Source organism: Chiloscyllium plagiosum, chromosome 12, assembly GCF_004010195.1.
Source record: "Chiloscyllium plagiosum isolate BGI_BamShark_2017 chromosome 12, ASM401019v2, whole genome shotgun sequence".
Taxonomy (NCBI): domain Eukaryota; kingdom Metazoa; phylum Chordata; class Chondrichthyes; order Orectolobiformes; family Hemiscylliidae; genus Chiloscyllium; species Chiloscyllium plagiosum.
Window position 1 is genome coordinate 63,009,162 of NC_057721.1, and position 22,847 is coordinate 63,032,008.

The window sequence follows — 22,847 nt, forward strand, 5'->3', positions numbered from 1 at the left end:
AGTGGAATGATATCCTTTTTTTTGTGTTATTGATACCTGGCTGAGTGGGGTGGGGGGAGAGAAGATGAGAGTGGGCAGAAGAATCTGAGAAACTGTTAGATTCTAACACGACAAGACACAGGAACAAAATCAGAAATTGCTGGAAAAATTCAGCAGGTCTGACCGTGTCTGTGGACAGAAAGCAGAGTTAACATTTCGGGTCAGACCTGTACTGGAGAAAGGTCACTGGACCAGAAATGCTAACTGTTTTCTCTCCACAGATACTGTCACACCGAAGTTTTGCCAGCAATTTCTGATTTTGTTTCTGATTCTTGGGTTTTTTGGTACATGCAGGAAGGATGGCTCCCATTGGCAGTTCAGTCCAGAACCACAGCTAAGGACACCAGATACGACAGAGACGAAGAGAAGTATCTTCACAGAGTGTGGAGCCTGTGGAATTCACTACCACTAAAGTAGTTGAGGGCAAACATTATATAGCACTTGGACCTAAAGTGATGAAAGGATATGGGGAAAACCAAGAGCAGGTTACTGAGTTGGATAATCAGCCATGATCATAATGAATGACAAAGTAAACTCCTCAGGCTGAATGGCCTAATCCTGTTCTTACTTGCTGCGAATTTCCAGTATTTTCCAATTATAATTTAAAACAACTCTCTGCAAGTATATAAACTGCACTCAGATACTAGGTTCACACAGGGTCCAAGTCTTAACGATATAAAAGAGCAGCAGAAATTCAGATTCAGATCCTGACCGACTTCAAACTGAATCGAGACAATTGTTCATACATTCCTTTGAAAAAGGCCATCTCAAATTTAGCTGCACATTACCTAGATTATATCAAGGAGGCACTGAATTAAATTTCGAAAGTATTCAATTATAAAGCTCATCAAGAGCTTTTTAAAAGGATATTTATAGAGTTACAGTTGTACAGCAAAGCAAGAGATCCTTCATTCCAACTTGTCTGAGTGACCAGATATCCTAAATAAATCTGGTCCATTTGTCAGCATTTGGCCAATATCCCAGTAAACCATTCTTACTCATGTACCCAACCAGATGCCTTTTAAATGCTGTAATTGCACCAGCCTCCACCAGCTCTGACAGCTTATTCCATACATGCACCATCCTCTGCATGAAAAAGCTGCCCCTTAGGTCCCTTTTAAATCTTTCCATTCGCACCTTAACCTTATGTCATCTAGTTTTTGACTCCCTTACCTTGGGGAAAAGACCTTGACTGTTCACCCTCTCTGCCTCTTATGATTTTATAAACCTTTAAGATTACCTCTCAGCCTCCGACGCCCAGGGAAAGTAGCCCCAGCCTATTCAGCTTCCCAAACTCTCCAACCCCGGCAACGTCCTTGCAAAGGTTCAGAAAAGATTCACAAGTCTCACAACATCCTTCCTGTTGCAGGGAGACCAGAACTGAATGCAGTATTCCAAAAGTGGCCTAAGCACACTTAGAGAAAGTAAACATTCTCAAAAAGGCAAAACAATTTTTACTGCCTCAGATTAATGCTCAGTAAATGCATGCAATTAAGCACACGTTTGCAGAGTTCAAGCCTCACCAAATGTATATAAGTTGTAAGCAAATATAACTAGAATTTCTGTGGCATTACAGAAGTTACTGCAGTACAGGACAGTAGGATATCTGCTTGTTCCTGGGTTGTGAGTTTTTATTACCATCTCTGATGGCCCTGTAGGTGGTGATTGAGCACCACAGGAATTTCAAATTAAAGTTGCATGTCGAGCTGCATCATGCTAAATGTAAGAACTGGTTGGACTATTATTGCTTCAAATGGTCACTTGGTAGAAGAGGGCTAGAACACTCCCCAAAAACAGACAAGCCATTTAAGATTTTCCTATTGCACTTTCAGGCCAAAGTTGCAAGAATACCAAATTTCTAAGGGAACTACAACTTATAATGCATGAGAAGAGGATGCAGTTTAATTGGCAAGTGAACTCAAGGCAATGCCATGACTAGAGCCTATTTGCTTTGCTTGAATTTAAACAAAGGTTTGACAGTTGACTGGTGTTCCCTGGTGCATCCTCAATGGTGATGCCAATACCAGATCAATTTTCCAGCTAAAATAGTAAATTCATGTCAAGCAGTGTGAACTGTTACTTCCTCTGAGATTTGGTATTCTTATGATTGCTTACATCAAACCCCAAAGTAGCAAATGTCATTAGTTACATGATAAAGTAAATCAATGAAAGAGGATGTAAACAACCAGTATCACATGAGGCCCAATGGGTTACGGTGACACCTATTGGAAATGGTACTGATAATTGCGTACCTTTGTGTGTTCTTTTCACTCTCACATTCCTCCTGGAGAACAAGATCATCCAGGTTTCTACAGATCCGTGCAACAAACGGTGCAACAACCAGTCCCAAGGATTTTCCAAGGTAAGGTAGGGAGGCAGTAACCAGGCTCACCCATGGTGGGTGAATGCTGTAACCATACTGTGGCTCTAAAGCTCTGACAACTGCTGACACAAACATGCCTTGAGCAGTGATTGCCTGAGATTCGACATAACCCATAGCAGTGATGGACTGTTGGAAGCTCATGATCTTATGCCACTCCTTGGAAAGGTCAGAAGAGCCCTCATGTTCATCAGCTGTCTGACCAAGATGGTGCTCCAGCACAATCATGACCTGCAGCAACTTCAGGAGCTCAATCTGCAGTGGGTGCTCACTCCAAATCTGGTCCTGACCAAAGTTAATGAGACTTTCCTCAGAGAGGCCATCTTCATTGAATTCATCACTGGATTCTGCAATGCTGAGCTTGTAGCTCTTCTCACTGATGTACATGGAGGCAGAGAGGGAAAGCAGCACTATCTCCTGAACCTTCCACTTGGTCAATAAGCTGCTGATAAGGTCAATGTTCTTGGAGTCAGCCCACTTGACAATGGCAACCAGCTGTGAGACAATCCGAATCAGCACTTGGACACTATTCACTTGAACGTCCCGGTTTCCCAGCAAATCCTTGTGATTCACCCTTGTCTGGCGCGGATAATAGGACCTCAGGAAATTCAGACACAGGCAAATGAGCAATTCGATGAAGGAGGAATGGTGATAGCATGTGGGCAATGCCCGAGTTGAAAGCTTCCCATAAAAGCCCATACCCATGAGGGACTCCTGATGGCGCACTAGGAGGTTATGTATCAGATTGAGCTGGCTGCTGGAGTTGGTGTCCATACATGAGGCAGACAGCGCCTCAATAAATTCTTTGGGAGTAGTTTTCAATACAGCTTCTAGGACAGAAAAAGCATACAATACCCGTTTTGAATCATAAGGCTGTACATATAACAAAACATGCTTAAACAAAGCTTCTACTAAGGCATGTCTCTCTTGTTGCCGTTTTAGAAGCTTTTCTCGGGTAATTAATTGCAGTTCCAAATCTATGTCCTCTTCGTCACTGGATAGTGATTGTGACATCTGCGTTTTCTCAGAGTCAGTGTGAACAAGCATCAACTGGGTTTTGGATCGAGGGCCGTTATTAGCCATTCCATCCATGCCAGCTCTCTCTTGTAACCCAAGCCCATCTTCTTCAGTGTTGCTCATGGTATCTTGATGCTCTGGGGATGGTGGTGAAACTGATGAGGTGATTCCTGAAGAGATAGCGCCTGAGCTGGTATCGATGGATTCTGTGTGCTCACTGCTATCCTTGCTGTCTTCCAGAGGAATATTCTGAGACTGTTCACTAAATGAGTGGTTGGTATTTTTCCTCATACCCTCTCGATGAAGGGCAGACCTTTCAGGCTCTCCCTCCACTTCGGCCCAAAGAGCATCCCTGTCCACTGATGAAACATGAGCAAATATACAGCTTTCCTCAGAACTTGTTTCAACCATTTCCAGCGGCGTACTAAATGCTTTTGGACAGGTAGACACTCTGCTGTACAAATACTGGACGTCTTCTGAAATACAAGGGAGAGAGAAAAAAAAAATCTACATTTACCACTTACTTTGGAAGTCTGTATGAAATAATCCTATAGCATGCAGATCTTTAAACTCAGCAGCACCAACACTCATTTCCATAATGGCTCAACTGGCAAATTTGCTGCCTTTTGTGGGATGGAGGGACTTGCTCTATTCAATTTCTGCTGGTTTTGCTAATCTTCTGCAGTTGCATTTTGAATGGTGATAATTAGCTTCAGAACAAGTTGGCTACCACTGGAAATAGTGCAGTGCAATGGGGTGGAAAAGGAAACAAAACTATCACCCATTCCTGAGGGATACTGCTGGACTCTTGATGGGAACAGCATGGATTTGGACAGGGTTTAAGAAGTTTTGGGTGAATTTCTGTAATGCATTCTTATATGGTGCAGACTTCTGCTAATGTGGTGGAGGAAGTGAATGTGGTCTTGAAGTTGTGTCAAACAAATTGCTTTGTCCTGCATGGCTCCTGACTTGTACCTTGTAGATGGTGAACAGACTCTGGGGGATGTCAAGAGGCAAGTTACTCACTTCAAACCTACTAGCCTGTGACCTCCACTTGTAGCCGCAGTATTAATATAGCTGATCCCGTTCAATAGTAGCCCCTAGGATATGGATAGTTCTGGTTGCCATTTTATAAGAAGGATTTAAATGCACTGGAGTGGACATACAGAACATTTACTAGAAGAACACCAGTAAAATGTGGGGGAATAAAGAACAGGAAAGGAATAACAGGCAGGGTCTCTCTTTTCTACCAAAAAAGGAAAGTGGTGACCTAACAGAGGTCTTGAAAATTGTGAAAGGTTTTGAGAGGGTGAATACAGAGAGACTGTTCTGACATGTGGGGAAGCACATAACTAGAATCCATCAATAATCACCAAGAAATCCAGTAAGGAATTCAGAAAATAAAACTTATTTTCCCAGCGAGGACTAAGAAGTTGAAACTTGCGTTTACACAACCATCAGGAGAAGCAGTTGAGGGAGAGACGGTGGTTTAAAATAATGGTTGAAAAGTCAAAACTTAAGTAAAATAAATTTTTAAAATCAGATTCAGAATATTTTAAATTGTGTACGAAGGAATAAAGTTTAAATCTGCAGGGGTCACTGCATCTCCTGCATAACCAAAGCCCACTCAAAATTCTGTTCTTGATGGACAGACCTGTGTAAACAGTCAGGAATCAGAAAGCAACTTGAAAACATTACAGAAAATATTGTAGTTAATTTGTATAGTTTAAAACTGAGCTTGCAACAATTCCAGCAAACATTTCATAGCAAATGCACTAATTATGAAGCAATGTATGCAAGTTAGAATTGGACAAAACCAGAAATTCATATAGATTATACACAGTTCTTATACAACAGTGATAGCAGGTAATTTGGTCCAGGTGATCCATAGCAGTGTTTACCATTCACATAGACCAACTTCGTAACTCTCTCCTTCAAAACCCTTTTCTTCTGAGTGGGTTTTTCTGGCTTCCAATTAAATGCATCTATGCAGTTCCCTTGAACTATTCCCAAAGCCATATAAAAAATCACTCTGACAAACATTTTTCCTGAATTGCCCACTGGATTTATTAGTGACTACTTATGGTCCTCAAATCCAGTCTTATCTGCAAGTGGAAAGATTTTCTCTCGGGGTACCCTCAAATAGGCCATTCCTGAGGAACAACAGTCATATTAGCTGGCAAAGCTCATCATGTTTTTCACAAATCAGAAAAGGTGCACCCAAGCAATATTTGCTATTACCTCCTAGGACTTTCTTTTTCAGGCACAGAATGGAGGTGCGTTGGGTCTTGGGGTGAAGAAGCAACAGGAAGACAGGTTCCAGAATCCGAGCAACATCATTAAGGGAGAGGGCACGGATCAACCAACCCTGTGCTGCTGCCCCAATCGCTCCATCTGAACAGTTCAGGCTGTCCAACACCACAAAGAGACTCCTGAATACCAGGGGCAAACAAAAACTGTTAGGTCACACCAGGCGTTTACAAAGAAACAGTGTAAATATATCCATCATAGTCATAGAGACGTACAGCACGTGAACAGACCCTTCGGTCCAACTCGTCCATGCTGACCAGATAGGCTAACCTAATCTAGTCCCATTTGCCAGCACCTAGCCCATATCCATCTGAACCCTTCTTATTCATATACCCATCCAAATAACTTTTAAATGTTGCAATTGTACCAGCCTCCACCTGTTCCTCTGGCAGCATCGTTCCATTTTAGCATCACCCTCTGCATGAAAAGGTTGCCCCTTAGGTCCCTTTTCTATTTTTCCCCCCCTCACCCTAAACCTATGTGCTCTAGTTCTGGACTCCCCCACCCCTAGGAAGAAATCTTGTCTATTTCCCCTATCCATACCCCTTATGATTTTATAAACGTCTATAAAGTCACCCCTCAGCCGCTGATGCTCCAGGGAAAACAGCCCCAGCCTACTCAGCCTCTCTCTACAGCTCAAATCCTCCAAACCTGGCAACATCCTTATTAATCCTTTCTGAACCCTTTCAAGTTTGACAACATCCTTCCCATAGGGAGATGACCAGAACTGTACACAGTATTCCTAAAGTGGCCTAACCAACTTCCTGTACAGCTGCAACATGACCTTCCGACTCCTATACTCAATGCTCTAATAAACGAAAGTATAACAAACACCTTCTTCACTATCCTATCTAATTGCGATACTACTTTCAAGGAGAATGAACCTGCGCTCCAAGGTCCCTTTGTTCAGCAACACTCCCTAGGTCCTTACCATTAAGGTATACAAGTCCTGCTAAGATTTGCTTTACCAAAATGCAGAATTAATCCGAAATAATTTCCACATTATCAAAAGCAATGTTAATATCTGACCTTCTCCCTCAGTTTGAGTGGATGATAAGATCATTCTCTATCATATCCCATGTCGTTCTAAATTCTCCTAAACCCCTCAATCATGTTAAAATTCTCTCTCTCTCTCTACACTCCCCATCTTATTTCCAAGCACCTTTTCCAGACTCTTTTCTATGTCACTACTCCGTTCCACTTACAACTTCTATTCTTTAGGTTATTAGGGTACTCCTGTCAGACTAAGTGTAAATTGCAATGGGGGCAGCACTTGCCAATGAGCTGGTAGATCATGGCATCAAGACCTATTTCATAATCTGAAAACATTATATTGGCGACCACTTCATCACTTCACAAAGGAAAGCCTTGCTGTCTGAAATTTGGCTGCTGAGCTTGTAACAATCCCAGCAAACACACTTCATTGCAAATTCATCCATTATAAAACCTATTCCAATGTCCTTGAGGGACTAAAAATGCTTCATATATGCAAATAAAAATAAAGTACCGTGGATACCAAAAATCTAACTTAAACAGAAAGTTGGTTAAAAAAAAAACACAGTAGGTCTGGCAACACTTGTGAAGAGAAAAACAAAGTTAAACTTTTGAGTCTCGGAAAGATACTATTAAATTGGAGAGGCAGCAGAAAGAGCAGAAAAGATTTACAAGGACATTATCAGGAATAGAAGGTTTGAGATATAGGGAGAGGTTGGATAGGCTGGGACCTTTTCCCCTGGTGTGTAGGAGGTTGAGGTGTGACTTTATCAAGGTTTATAAAATCATGAGGGTCATAGATAAGGTGACTAGGGTAGGGGATTTCAAAACTAGAGCGCATATCTTTAAGATGAGAGGAGAAAGATTTAAAAGGGACCAGAGGGGTAACTTTACCACAGAGGGTAGAATGAACTGCCAGAGGAATTGGTAAATGCATGTACAGTTACAACATTTAAAAGACAATTCGACAGGTAGATGGATAGGAAAGATTGAGGGATATAGGATAAACACAGGCAAATGGGACTAGTCTAGTTTGGGAAACTTGGTTGGCGTGGATGGACCAAAAGGTCTGTTTCCTTGTTGCTTGACTCTATAGGCTAACCGTTTCTCTCTCCACAGATGCTGCCTGACTTGGAGGTTTTCCAACAGTCTGCTTTAAACACATAGATGCAAGTTCTTACTCTCGCAAATATTATGGGACATTAAATATTAAAAACACAATTAAAACATTTAACAAAGTGGTCAAGTAAATTTTGCGATTTTTAAAAACGCTCCATGAAGCAAGAGTTAACAGATAAGTGTGGGATGGTTCTGCTGGATAGGAATAAGTTTGCAGGGAAGTGGGGAAAAAAAATCCACAACTGACACATCACTGTAGCTATACTGCATGCCCATCGATGGAAGAGGAACCAGTCGTTTAGCTAAACAAGCTGCTTCACATCTCCTTTTCTCCCCCTTAAAAGACTTTTTAAATTTTAATTTGGTCATCGGACATGTACCTATCCCATGCTATTCTTCAGAGATTCCAGGCCACCTCCACACGCTTTTGATGTGGTTAAAAGCAGGCCTTGAGTCAAGACTTAAGCCCTGGACGCTGTGAATGCAAACTCATTTGTTTGCTCTTGTATTGGAGCAAAGTGGTTGGGCTATGTTCAGTTGCCTTCAGCACAAACTGCAACATTTGGGAATACATAGTTTTACGCTACTTTTCCCAATCTCTCGAAGATCGCAGCTGCATAGATGCACAAACTTTAAGCCCACACCAAGCCACCAGACTTACTCAGTACTATAGCGCCATTCCTTCATGGCCACTGGGTCAAAGTTCTTGAACTCTCTTCTTAGAAACATCTTGGGCGTAACTACATAAAATAGACTGTTGCAGTTCAAGCAGCCAACTCCTCCAGGGTAATTCAGATGGACAGTATATATTGGCCCAACCATGTTGCCCATATCCTTTGGCAGGTTTTTAACAATGGAAGGGCTTACTAGACCATCCTACCATCAGTCTCACCCAATGACTGTTGCCAGGTTACAGAAGTATGCCCATGCTTCAGATATTCCTCTTCCAGTAGAGCTCGCTAATGAGGAGCAATGGACTGTGTGGCCAATCATCCAAGCGCAAGCCTCACACTGTCAGAATCAGCTGCATTCCCCAGTGCAACTCATTGTCAGCGGAATCTTCTTTTACCTTTCCTGCATGTTGGCACAAATCTGCCAGCCATCTGTCCAGCCCACCCAGACAATTCCCACAAGAACATTTTGTCTTCAAGGAGGAAAACTTCCTTTCTCGATTAGGACATTACCTATCAAACGAACGACTGCAGAAGGACGTTCTGTTGCCTTGAATGTCTCGTGTAAAATGCCACAGTACAGAGAACCTGAAGAGTGCTTCCAACTGGATTCCCTGTGGGCGAGAAGAATGAAGTGAATGGTGATGGTTAACTTCGCTTAATAATAGAGAAAAAAAAAAGTGGGATTACACTTGGATTTGAGAACTCCGCATCACCAGCTTCCAAAAATGAAATATGATTTTGTATTCAGCAGGACTCATGATCTGTTCAGTTGAAATTGGTTAAAAAACAGTAAATGCAATTGACTCCTTAAAAAGGGAAAATAATTAGCAAAATGAGTGTCGGATCTCTAGTGAATGAGAACGAATTGAATTGATTGGCACAGTGAAAAGCTTTGTCTTGTGAGCAATACAGACAGATCACAGAGTGAAGTAGCATAGATAGTAAATAATAGGTAAACAGCAGCAAAAACAAAAACACAGGTACAGGTGAATGCTAAGAGATTGAGAGTCCATTCAGTACTCTAACAACAGTAGGGTAGAAACTGTGTTTCAAAACCGGCTGGTGCACGTGTTCAGGATTCTGTACCTTCTCCCTGATGGTAAAAGGTTGTAGAAAAGCATTGCCAGGGTGGGATGGATGGATCTTTGAGAATGCTGGCGGCCTTTCCTTGACAGTGGGCCTGGTAGATGGATTCTATAGATGGGAGGTTGGCCTTTGAGATTGTCCGGGACAAGATAAACAAATGGCAGATGAAACAAACACATGTTGCTCCTATCTTCTACAGAGGATGCAGAAACACTGCAGCGATAGCTGGAATTCAGGAGGTAGAGGGAGAGGGACAATTGGTGAAAATTGTAACCGTGATGATGTGGTACTGAGCAAAATGGAGGGTGCTGTGGCCCAGATCCTGAGGGGCTCTATACTAGGATCTGAAGAGAGGAGACCAATACGATGTCATAGATACTTTGGAATTAACTTTCCAAAATTCACAAGATTCAGGAAAGTCTCCATCAGACTGCTAAGTTGCAAATATAATTCCTCTCTCCAAGAAAGGAGGGAAAGGAGACAACAGAAAACAGGAAACTATTGGGATAGTGAGCTTGAGGTCTGCTATGGGGAAGATGGTAGCATTGATCACTGAGGTGATCAAAAAGTAATCAGGAAGAGTCAGCATGGCAGTGAGAAATGGAATTCCCATTTAATAAATTTATTGGAGTTCTTTAAAAGAGTAACATGCACTTTGGATAAAGGGGAGCCCGCTAACATACAACACTTGATTTCCAGACAACATTCCTTGAGTTCCACTTGATAGAGTAGGAGATCATTGTGTAGGGAGTAACACACTCACATGATCGAAGATTGGCTGGCAGAAAGCAGACAGTCTGCATAAAATCAGTCTTCGTCTGATTGGCAGGAAGTCATATGCACAGTCTCAGACGTGTAGAGACCTTGATCTTTTACAATTCATGTCAATTACTTAGACAAGTGGAACTAAGACAGATGAAACAAGGATAGGTAGGAAAGTATGTTGTGAAGAGGACAGAAGGATGTTGCAGACTGATAAGGTTACATTGAGTCAGTGAAAGTTCTAAATTGGAGAAAGTCCAAGTTTGATAGTATTAGCCAGTAACTTTCAAAATGGTTGACCGGGGGAGACTGCTCACAGAGCAAGCATGTGGGAAGCTTTCAACAATGAGGTAATGAGAGTTAAGGGACAGTGTGTTCCTGTTAACGTGAAGGACAAGGCTGGAAGGAGTAGGGAATATTGGATGACTAGAGATATTAAGGTTCTGGTCAAGAAAAAAGGTGGCATATGTCAGGTATAGACAGCTGGGGTCAAGAGTGTGGTGCTGGAAAAGCACTGCAGGTCCAGCAGCATCCGAGGAGCAGGGGAAAAAAAAGTTTGATGTTTTGGGCAAAAACCCTTCATCATCAGGAATGATGCTGGGAGCCTCAGGGGTGGAGAGCTAAATGGGGGAGGGAGGGGAGGCAAAGAGGTAGCTGAGAGTGCAATAGGTAGATGGAGGTAGGGGTAGAGGTTGGAGGGGAGAGTGCGGCAGATAGGTGGGAGGATGGACAGAATGGACAGGTCATGAGGACGGTTGAAAGGTTGGAACTAGGGTAAGGTGGGGGGAAGGGAAAATGAGGAAACTGGTGAGATCCACGTTGATGGCATGGGGTTGGAGGGTCCTGAGGTGGAAGATGAGGCGTTCTTCCTCCAGGCATCGGAAAGCGGCCAAGGACCTGCATGTCCTTGGCAGAGTGGGAGGGAAAGTTGAAGGTTGCTCAAGATTTCAAAGGATGGTTCAGTAAGCTTAGTATGTTGCAATTTTGAGCATAATTTCAGGGTCAGACTTAGATTTTTAAAAATCTGAGCTCACCAGTATCTGATAAAGCGACGAGTGAAATATTTTGCAACTGTATAAAGTAATTATTGTACATTTGTTTAAGTGTGGTGGATTGTCTCGGAGAGAATTATCCTGTGACATAATTATGTCATTGGCCATTTTGGGTAGGAAATAGCTTAAACCTTGCTGCCTGTAAACAGCTCCATAATAAAGCTTCTGCTATTTAACACTTTGGGCTCCTGGACCTTATTGGAATGTAACAGCAATAAAGAGTGAAACGCAAAAATGCATATGGAAAAAAAACCCCTTCAATACAAAATATATAATAATCTAATGTTGCCGCTGCTTAATACAGGAGCAGGTGAATTCACATAATATGGGACCATAAGTGCAACTTTCCCTCTCTCAAATGACTGCTTGGTGAATTTGACATTTAATGTTACAAGAATTAATATTACAAATAAAATCAGGGATACAATTACACATTCCGTGTTCATTATACCTCTTTGGCACTACAGACAGAAAAAAAAATGTAATTGAGTTTTATCAAAAAAAAACTTCTGTCTTTAGCAATCTTATTACAGTACAATAGATTCTGTTGTAAATCTACAAACAAATAGAAAACATGGTGTTGTTCATTTTTTTTAAAGGGTTCTTCACAACCAAGGGACTCATTTTTCGTCGTTAATTAGGATCTAATGAAGTTTGGTTTTATTTACTCGTTACATTTACAAACTGTACAATAATGATTGAACACATAAAAAGAAACTTACTTTATTTTTGTGAAGCAATGCCTGACAAATAATATCCTCACAAATATTAGCAGTAGGAGCAAGGCAGTGCAATTTATAGAAGAGTTCAACAGAAGTAATGTGATGCTCCCTGCTCTCCTTATTGAGCTGATTCCAGAGAACATGTGCAACCCTCTGTTTAAAAAAAAGTAAACATATTTTAATATATATTGGGGAAATAGAAAACAGTAGATTCACCCTGTAACATAGATTGCTTCAAACATGGTCTTCTTGCAATTGTCTTATTGCCAAAATGTTTTCTGACATCATGTCTATCTTTCAGCATGATTTATGCAGCATTTAAAACAGGCCTTGAAAAAGAGAGGTTACATTTACAAACATAACTTGGACATTTTAAGGTTTCAAAATCTAAAGAGCCATGGGAGTAACTGGATAATCAGTAAGAGAGCAACACAGAGGATTGAAAAGGCTTCCATGCTGTAATGCTCAGTGACTTGCTGAAAGAACACATGAGGGGGAAGGTACGTATCATGCAGATGATAGTATTATTCAGAATTGTTTATAGGGTACGCAGTTCTATCATTTGGAGTGCTGTTAATGAAGGGTGATGGGTAAAGTTGTCTGTGCATGCATAATTATTCCAGGATTAAAATCAGATTTTATTAATTACAAAAAAGGAAGGTATTGTTGCCTCCACCTCCATGAACATTCCCACAGCCCGCCACCCTGGAATGAGAGGGTCTAGGTCACTGCTCCACCTACTGGCAGCCTTACACAGTGCTCATTGGCAGTGATGTGGGAACAAGGCACATTCATACACAAACACTGGCACAATGTTGTTACACAACCTCCCAACTATTACTTCAGCTGCTTTGAGCTCCTCCATCTCCGGGGCTCAGGTAGTTCACAAGGTAAGCTTATACTGCAGGGGTATTCTCAGCCCAACTGTTTTCAGCTGCTTCACCAATGAACTTCTCTCCATCATGGAGGCGGAAGTGGGAACGCTCAGCAATGACTGCACAATTTTCAGAACCATTCATGACTCCTCTGATACAGAAACACTCCCATGCAACAAGATCTGGGCAACATCCGAGCTAGCATGTAGCAAGTAATATTTGCACCTGGCAACACCAACACAAATGCCAGACAATGACCATTTCCAATAAAAGACAATCTAACCACCAACCCTTGACATTGAATAGTTTAACCACAACTGAATCCCCCACTATCAACATCCGGAGGCTTACTACTGACCAGAAACTCAAATAGATTTACCCATATAAACAGAGGTACAAGAGCAGGTCAGAAGCTAGAAACACTGCAGTCAGTAACTCACTTTCCAACTCCCTTAAGCCTGTCCATCATTCAAAAGGCATAATTCAGGAGTATGATGGAATTCTCCCCACTTGCCTCAATGGGTGCAGAACCAACAACACTCAAGAAACTTGACACCAAAGACGTGCAGCTTAGGTGGATTGGCAATGCTAAATCCTGGGATGTGCAGGCTCAGTAGATTAGCCATAGGAAATGCAGGGTTACACGGATAGGGTAGGGGGATGGGTATGGGTGGAGTATTGTTCGGAGAGTCGGTGTGGACTTAGAGTCAGAGATGTACAGCACAAAAACAGACCCTTTGGTCCAACTTGTCCATGCTGTCCAGATATCCTGAATTAATCTAGCCCCATTTGCCAGGAATGGGCCCATATCCCTCTAAACCTTTGCTATTCATAATACTTGTTGGGCCAAATGACCTGTTTCCACACAGATTCTATGATGAAAAATAAACTTTTACTATACAAAACAGTCCACTTGACTGGCATCACATCCACTCTCTCCACCACCAACACTCAGTAGTAGTAGCATATATTATGAACAAGATGCACTGTAGAAATCCACCAAACATCGTTCAAAACCCACGACCACTTCTATCTTGAAGAACAAGGGCAGTGGATATATAGGAACACCACCAGCTGTAAATTCCCCTCCAAGCCAGTCACCATCCTGACTTGGAAATAGACTGCTATTCTTTCACTGCCGTTGGGTCAAAATCCTGGAATTCCCTCCCTAATGGCACTAGAGGTCAACTGAGAGCACACGAACTGCAGTTCAACATGGCAGCTCACCATCACCTGCTCAAAAGCAACTGGGAACAGGCAATAAATGCTGGCCAGCCCGCTGTGCGCATATTCCAAGAGTGAATAATAAAAATAAAGTTATACTTGTTGTTTATTTTAAATTATTTTTCTACTCTGAAAATTGAACAGTGACACTGTTAACTTGGTGTTTTAAATGGTTTCCCAGTAATCACTCATCGATGGAAGATACTTAATCTTTATTCCAATGTTAGCATTCTTTCCAACGACAACCCAACTTTTTGGAGGGGCAGCTGGTAAAAACAGTTCATGGCACAAGTGGAAGTAGGAGAACTAAGACATGAGTGATAGGTTTGTCACAGGTAAACACACTGCAGCACGTGTCTAAAATAACACCAACCAAGTACCATACCTGATAAAAATTTGTCTTCTCAGCCATAAGCTTCAATGTTGCTGGTGTGATGGGTGGTATTGTCATCATCTGCAACTTTCCCAGGAACATTGTGTATTCAGAACTTTTGTAACGCTTGACTTTGTCTTCAATGACAAGCGCCAATGAGTGAGAATGATCGATCATTTCCAGCAATGTTGAAATCGCTACATTTTGCACATGGCAATCACTGATACAGCAAGAGAGAGTCATCAGTGACTTCAGCCAGAGAGGAAGACAGCCATTCCCATCACCTGAAGGATTTAAACAGAGACAGACAGGCACTTAAAACATCCCGTTAGCATGAGGCTTATGCCCGAAACGTCGATTCTCCTGTTCCTTGGATGCTGCCTGACCTGCTGCGCTTTTCCAGCAACATATTTTCAGCTCTCATCTCCAGCATCTGCAGCCCTCACTTTCTCCTGGTAAAATAGACAGACAAGCAGGAGGCTGGAAGAACATAGCAAGCCGGAGTTTGATAGACAGAGTAGCAATGAAAGGGTGTTTGTCTGACTGTACATCTGAGACCAATGTGTTCTGCAGAGAGCAGTACTGGGGGCTAGACACAGATGGGCTAGACACAGATGGGCATTTTAATACATGGAGGAGAATGTTGCTTGCCCTAGAGAGTCTTGCCCTAGATTACTAAGTTTCCATGTGACACAAAGATTGGAGGCGCACTGGATACCGAGGAGGATTGCCAGAGGATATTGCAGATATAGATATGTTGGAAAATTCGGCAGAGAAATGGCAGGTGATGCACTTTGCAAGATGTAATGCAGGAGGAAGTATACTGTAAATGGCAAAACCCTTAGCAGCATCAACATAGCAGGATCTAGACATACATAGTTCCCTGAAAATGCCAACACACGTGGATAAAGTTTCAAGGCAGCATATAGCATACTTGTCTTCATCTGATGGGGCAGAGTATAAAAATGGGAAAGTCATGTTGCAGTTTTATAGTACCTTGGTTAGGCCACATTTGGAATATTGTGTACAGTTCTGATCGCCACACTACCGAAAGGATGTGGAGGCTTTGGACAGAGTACAGAAACAGTTTTCCAGGATGTTGCCTGGTTTGGAGTGTATTAGTTATGAGGAGAAATTGGACAAGTGTAGTTTGTTTTCATTTGAACATTGAAGAACATGGGTGACTCAGATATAGGTTTACAACATTATGAGAGGCATGGATAGTCAGAGTTTTTCCCCAGCGTAGAAATACCAATTACTCAGGGACATAGGTTTAAGATAAAAGGGAGAAAGTTTAAAGGAGGAGATGGGAGAGGCAAGTTTCTTTTTGCACAGAGAATGCCAAGTGCCTGGAATGCACTGTCGGAGGTGGTGATGGAGGTGGACATAACAGCAATATTTAAGGGGCATCTTGACAGATACATGAATAAGCAAGGAATAGGAGGTTGCAGACTACATATAAACAAAAGGGTTTGGGTTTGCAAGACATCACGTGTCTCAGTCTAGGTGGGCTGAAGAGCCTGCTCCTGTATTCTTTGTTCAAACTGACTCGTGCAAAAATATTCCCACAGTATCACTGGGACGGAGAGTTCTCCTTGGTTCGGTCTCTGACTCTGTTTCAGTGTCAATGGTGAGATTTAAGGTCAGCTCAAATGTGAGGTTCAAATAGCCCCAAGGAAGGACAGAACAATAAAATACATAAAGTAGAGAACGCTTTGTGTGAAGCACATCTGAGCTGTACAACCAACATTCCCAGGTTCAGGTTCCACTGTCACTATCAGCTTATTGGTTTCAAGAAAGTTCTTAAAGAAAAAAAACATTAAATTGGAGTTTCTGTCCCCAGCGTGATCATAAACTACTGACAACTTCTGGAAGTGTGGACAAGGTCAGGGCATAAATCAACACTAAATATTTTAGGCCCAAATATCAAAGATTTCTTAAGACACTGGTGTCCTAGAACCATAACTCTGCAGGAATAAAAACTTTCACAAGTGCTCTGTTTAGAGACATGGGAGGTGGTGGTTTGGGTGGGGGTGAGGTTTAGAAAAGGAGGAAGAGGAATAGAAAGTGGAAAATGCAAAAAGGCTAAAATCATCGACAAGGAAACAGACACTGGCTTACCAACATCCTGGAATGCAGAGCAGTAAAAGCTTTCAATCTCTTTGAAAGACAGGTACACGGGGAAGCTGCTACATTCCAGCAGAAGCTGGCAACAGGCAGCAAACGTCAGCCTGCAGTCCTCGGTCACCTCATCCACCTCCTGCAACATGTGGTCCACGTCCCAATTCTCTTCGCCCTTCACACCCTTCTCACCGTCAAACTGCATGAAACCTCGCTGCCGCTTCTTGGGTTTTAATGTCGACACACGGACAGTGAAGAAATCAGACAGCATTTGTTTGAACTGAGGCACGGTAATCTGCTTTTTGTCCCAGGTCTTCTTTCCTCCTTTAGTGTCCATTTTCTCATCCTCTCCCACCACACCCTGCATCTGACAATTGGTCCCGAAGATATATTTTAACGTGAAGTGTGCCAGGAGCTGCTGCATATTCTGCATGGACCCTTGAATGCATCCATTGCTCTTCCACACACTGCCATGGTCAGAATATATTCGGCGGTTATTGTCCTGGGACAACACTGCACTCAGTCCAATTCCACTGTCCTCAGATCGCAATGAAGGGAAGACTGTATCTGCTCCCTCTTCTGGGCTGTGCTCTGCATCAGATACTGTTTCAGTTATTTCCTCCCGTATGGGACTCTGAAATTTAACCATTAATAATTATTGATTGTATATTTTAAATCAGATTTGTATTTTGGCAAACCATTCATTTCTACAGAGTCTCTTCTGCAATAGCACTTTTACAGTAGCATGCACTCCAAATTTAGCACAGACATATTTGGAATAGTATAGAAAGAATCCTATCCACCTCCAGATCCTATTTTGAAGACAATTAAATGAATTATTGAAAATAAGATTTTTGATCTACATTTATAATTCAATGCAACACTGGTTATCGACAAAAAAAAAGGCATGCCAAGTACTGAAGAATAACAGGTTTTGCACTCGAAGAGAAGGTTGCATTGCACATTTTAATTTACATTTCTTCACATTACAACAATAGCTATACTTCAAGTTACTTCATTCACTGAGAATAAGATCATAGAATCCCTACAGTGTGGAAGCAGGCCATTAGGCCAGTGTCCACACCAACTCTCCAAACAGCATTCCACCCAGACCCATCCCAGTGACCCTGCTTTCCCTTGGCTAATCCACCTAACCTGCACAAATCGTTTGGACTGTAGTGCTTCCAGATATTCCAGGTGCTTTAGACAACTTCTCTATGTCTGCTCTTTCTTTAGGTTAAGTTAAAGGAAGATGCAACTAACAAAAGGCTTGGTGTTGAGACAGGTTGTGTAATAGCACTGAAGCAGGCGAGAGATCTAAGAGGTTAAAGAGTCAAACTGTGAAAGCTTACCGGCAAATGATGATTCTATGATTGTGTTTGAAGTGAAGAAGAGGAAGCATGAGAGGAGGAGGAACAAGGGACTGTGGAAGCTTTGTTGCAAGAGGAGGGATTTCTTAAATTCTTGAATACTAACACCAAAGGACTACTCCCTGAAAATCTCAGGTGAAATCAGGAAAATCTATGCAAAACTGAGAATTGAAGAAGTGAGCTTGTTCTCCCCACACCACAGAGTGTGTTTACGGTAGAATTATTACATGTTAAAGAGAGCATCATTTAAATCAGATGTTAAAACTGAAGACAGAGAGCAAATAAGTGATTTTTGCCATGGTTATGATAAGCACAGCTGCATGGCTGCTTTGCAATACAGTGTGATACAAAGTGCAGACTCAATTCCTGGGTCAGCTGAGGTCCCCATGAAGGTCCTACCTTTTCAACTTCACCCCTTGATGGACACAGTGGCCCTCGGGTTAACCCCCACCTACCTCACTGCCAATAGTGTCTTTGTAAAAAAGAGAACAGCCCTCGTCTGAGATTATGGTAATACCTGCTTCCATTGTGACATGAAGTGTACCAAACCTAATGAACATTGTTATGTCTTCAGTCCATAGTTCAAGGAAACAGACCAATGGGGTGTGGCCCTGTGGATCCAAACTGGCTGGGAGGAGCCAACTTTCAGATACCTGGGATCAGACTGTGAACCTCTGTGAGCACAGCTTCTCCATCACTTACAACCTCACCTCAGCTGGTCTCCCATGATCCAGCTCAGCTTCTTGTTCACTCTGCGCCTCAACATCCATGAGTGCTGCAGGCAACTGAATTCTGCTGAGTATCTTGTAGCACATCTTCAGGGTCTTGGTGAGCTCCTGAAGACACAAGTTTTCCATGTGTTCCATCAAACATTGAACAATGTGGCACAGCATTTGTGGAAGATACTGCGTCTGAATTTCAGAATACAACTCCTAAAGACAAAAGTGAAGAGGTGTCATTAAAAGTAATCCATTCTAGGTAATATTAAAATCCACAAGACATGCTCCCCAACACAGACTACATCAATAGTTCAGAAGCAATGTTCCATTATCTCCAAATCCAATTCAAGTAAAGCTCCTCCATATTTACAGTACCTACATTACTGTACAATTCAGTATTGGACTGCTTTTTCCACCCTCTGTCCTTTCCTATCGAACCGGCTGCTGAAAATGCATAGTTTACAAAGTTACAGAATGATGTGAATATGAAAAAGAATGATGTCAAACGTGAACTAAAAAGAGTCTTGATCCTCAAAAAAAAACCAATTTTGCACTGGCTGAGGTGCAGAAGAGATTCACCAGGATGTTGCCTGGGTTGGGACATTTTAGCTATGTAGGAGGCTCGGGATGTTTTCTTTAGAATATGCGGAAGAGGGGACCAGAGTGAAGTGTACTAGATTGAGTGTGGCATGGACAGGAATGAAGAGAAAGCAGCTATTTCCCTTATCTAAAGAGTCATGCTTGCTCATTATTGACTTTAAAAGGTGAAAGGCAGGAGGTCGAGTGTGGATTTCAGGCAAGTTTTCTCTCCATACACAGGGTGCTGCCTGGGAGGCTAACAGAGGCAGGAAACTCAACCTTTAAAAAGTACTTGGATAAGCATTTCAAATCTCACCCCATTTAAGGTTATTGGCTAAGGTTAGTCTAGATAGGTCATCACCGACTTGATGGGCTGAAGGACCTCTTCTGCAGTGTTCAATTCTAAACGTTTTCCTAAACCCCCATCTCATCATCTAGATTTGAGCACTTTCATGAGTTATTACTGCCACTGTGGATGCTTTCATATTAATCAAGTCACAAAAAGAGAACAGACTGGTCATACCTTCTGAAGACAAATCCATGGAAGAAATCAATGTAAGTAACAGAAACAAAGAATTACTTGCACAATAGTTTTTTTTTGGCTGCATTGTCTAAGTATAGCTGATTGTTCCTGTGAAAAGTTTCTTCAAGCTTATTTTCATAGTGAAGGACACATCAAGTAAAGGCTAAACAACTCCAAAATGAGAAGTGAAGAACAAAGAAAGAAGATCATACTTCACCGGATTTTGGCATTGATTAACCAAAAATAAAACAGAAGGCACATCAAATTAACTTGTTTATATAAACAGTTAAATGCAAAGAATGTGCATTTTGTGATGTTCACCATTATTTTGTTGAGAAGTTCAATAATATCTAAGTTACTTTGTAGAATATACAATTACCCAGGAAACATTCACTAGCTCATAAAGTGATGTTGCACTCATCCTTTGAGAGATACAGTAACATGACCATCACAATAAAGATCCAATAATGCCAAATCCAAGAACCGTGAAAGATCGGCACAATTATTCAATTTTGTTTTTAGCCAAACTTATAATTTTTCTTTTAGACACTTATTGGCCGAAGAACTGCAATCATTGAAATATGATCCAGACATCAAAACATTTTGATAAAATAACTATGTAAAGACATTGTAAAGATAGAAACACTGGATTTCATTAACTATATATATTACAAAGGACACATTCTGATAAATATAGAAGAGGGCATTAGTCAAGGTCATGTGGAAATGACATGTCAAAAATTACGTGAATATAATCTGTTTAGAGGTATGCCTGGAATTCTTTATTGACTGGCAGATTTTTATTTCCCTTAGCTATCATTTAATCACATTCCTTTGCTGAGCTTGGTATCCATTTTCTTTTTAATTATTTCTTCACAGACATCATTTACCCTAAATAACATTCTCCCTTCAAGTTTTGGAAAACATGCCCTCCTAACACTAGACTAGTGGATGGTCTGAGTGGTTGACTGTCACATGATCTCCAATGCAACAAATCTTAAAATGCATTTTTCTGACTTTAAAGCACTTTGGTACATCCAGATATCATGAAAGTGCAAGTTTTCTTTCACTAATCCAAAATAATTTCCAAAAACTCAAATTACATCAGAGACCGATTAGTACAACATGGAAAACATGATGTAAGAAAACAAACTAAGGGAATAATTTGAAGATTTCAAGTCAAATCTTTGAACACTGAGAAAACATTGAGTAGATAATACTGATTTACCAGTGGAATGACTTCCAAGAGGAACACTACCAGACAGCAGAGCTCTTGAACATTTGGAGGAGAACTTGGACGGTCATCCACCATATGATTTACTGGCCGAGATCTGTTCCTGTAAATCACAGAATATCATTCACGATTTTGCACATAATTTCAACAAATGACACCATTTATAGACAGGAGCTTCATCACACAGTCAAGAGTTAGCAGTTATTGCTCTTTCAGGGTTTTTTTAAAATTTATGAAAAAACATCAGAAAATATCAGGCTTCTGAAGTTTCAATAATTCACAAATCCAAGTTTTGTTTTGTCATTTTACAATACTTGCTATCAGGAAGATCTGCCCAACAAATGAAACCCAGAAACCAAATACTTAAAGAGAAACAAAGGCATATTTATTCATGCACACTATGTGGGCATTGCTGGCTAGGCCAGGATTTGTTCCCCTTTCCTAATTACCCAGAGGACAATAAAGAGGCAACCACATTACAGAGGGTCTGCAAACACAGGTCAGACCAGACAAGGATGGCACATTTCCTTCTCTCAAAAAAAAAGGAAATTAAATGAACCAGGTTAGAATTAGGAGAAAGCAAGGACAGCAGATGCTCGAGATCAGAGTCGAGAGTATGGTGCTGGAAAAGCTCAGATCAGGCAGCATCGAAAGAGCAGGAGAACCTATTCCTGACGAAGGGCTTATGCCCAAAATGCAGACTCTCCTGCTTCTCGGATGCTGCCTGACCTCCTGTGCTTTTCTAGCTCAACACTCTTGGGTTAGGGTTAGGTTGACGACAATCAACATGGTCATCAAGAGACCAACTCTTTATTCCAGATTTGCCTTTTATTGAATTCAAATGTCACCATGAACTGGAGATTCTGCATTATTATTCCAATGGCATTACCACTAGTGTCACAGTACACACCAGCTGTAAGCAATGCACACAAACAAGCCGTCACTTCAGTATGTCTAATGCTCTACAGCATTCCCTTACGCTGCAAACTTTCAATGCATCTACATAACAAGGTACATGATATGGATATGCACAAAGTGCTGTCAGCTACTTGGCTACAGATCTAAAACTATAAAAGTGAGACAAAACTCATTTTCAGCTAGTAAACATTAGCTTCATCTGCCTGAAACATCTCCTCTATACCATAAATCGTCTGTGTTCATCCTCCAGTGGCCTATGTGGTGACTCTGCGTAGCACTGCTGCCTCACAGCACCAAGGACCCAGCTTTGATTCAAGCCTTGGATGGCTGTCTGTGTGGGTTTGCTCTCACAGTCCAAAGATGTGCAGGGTAGGTGGATTGGCCATGCTAAAGTGTCCAGGCTAGGTACAATTAGCCATAGGAAACGCAGGAATAAAGGTCTCGGTTGGATGCTATTTGGAGGATCAGTGAGACTCAGTAGGCCAAATTTCCTGCTTCCACACTGTAGGGGTTCTATCATTCAATCCCTACATTAGTCCAATTGGTTTCTTGCCACTGATTCCATTGCTTGTCCCCCAGCCAACCCAATACTGTGCTGAATTTTGAAGCTTACTGACCATTAGATCCCATGCACACTCCAATTGTTTTTCTTTCCAAAGTTTGGAGACGCCAGTGGTGGACTGGGGTGTACAAAGTTAAAAATCACACACCAGGTTATAGTCCAACAGGTTTGTTTGGAAGCACCAGCTTTGGGAGC

General features: G+C 41.6%; 1 protein-coding gene across 7 annotated transcripts in view; it reads right to left on the bottom strand.

Annotated features, from left to right (window-relative positions):
- dop1b (DOP1 leucine zipper like protein B) overlaps positions 1-22,847 on the bottom strand; it is a 139,550-nt gene that overhangs the window by 56,338 nt on the left and 60,365 nt on the right. For 4 of the 7 annotated variants that reach the window (XM_043701238.1, XM_043701241.1, XM_043701239.1 and 1 more), the window contains 9 exons: positions 21,167-21,275; positions 19,939-19,941; positions 18,828-19,049; positions 16,748-17,381; positions 14,639-14,910; positions 12,155-12,307; positions 9,043-9,143; positions 5,678-5,868; positions 2,292-3,912 (listed from right to left, as the gene is read on the bottom strand). In XM_043701238.1, the coding sequence (XP_043557173.1) occupies positions 2,292-3,912; positions 5,678-5,868; positions 9,043-9,143; positions 12,155-12,307; positions 14,639-14,910; positions 16,748-17,381; positions 18,828-19,049; positions 19,939-19,941; positions 21,167-21,275 (3,306 nt within the window). The remainder of the gene's footprint in view (positions 1-2,291; positions 3,913-5,677; positions 5,869-9,042; positions 9,144-12,154; positions 12,308-14,638; positions 14,911-16,747; positions 17,382-18,827; positions 19,050-19,938; positions 19,942-21,166; positions 21,276-22,847) is intronic. The other 3 variants (XM_043701243.1, XM_043701245.1, XM_043701242.1) reach the window with 3 other exon arrangements.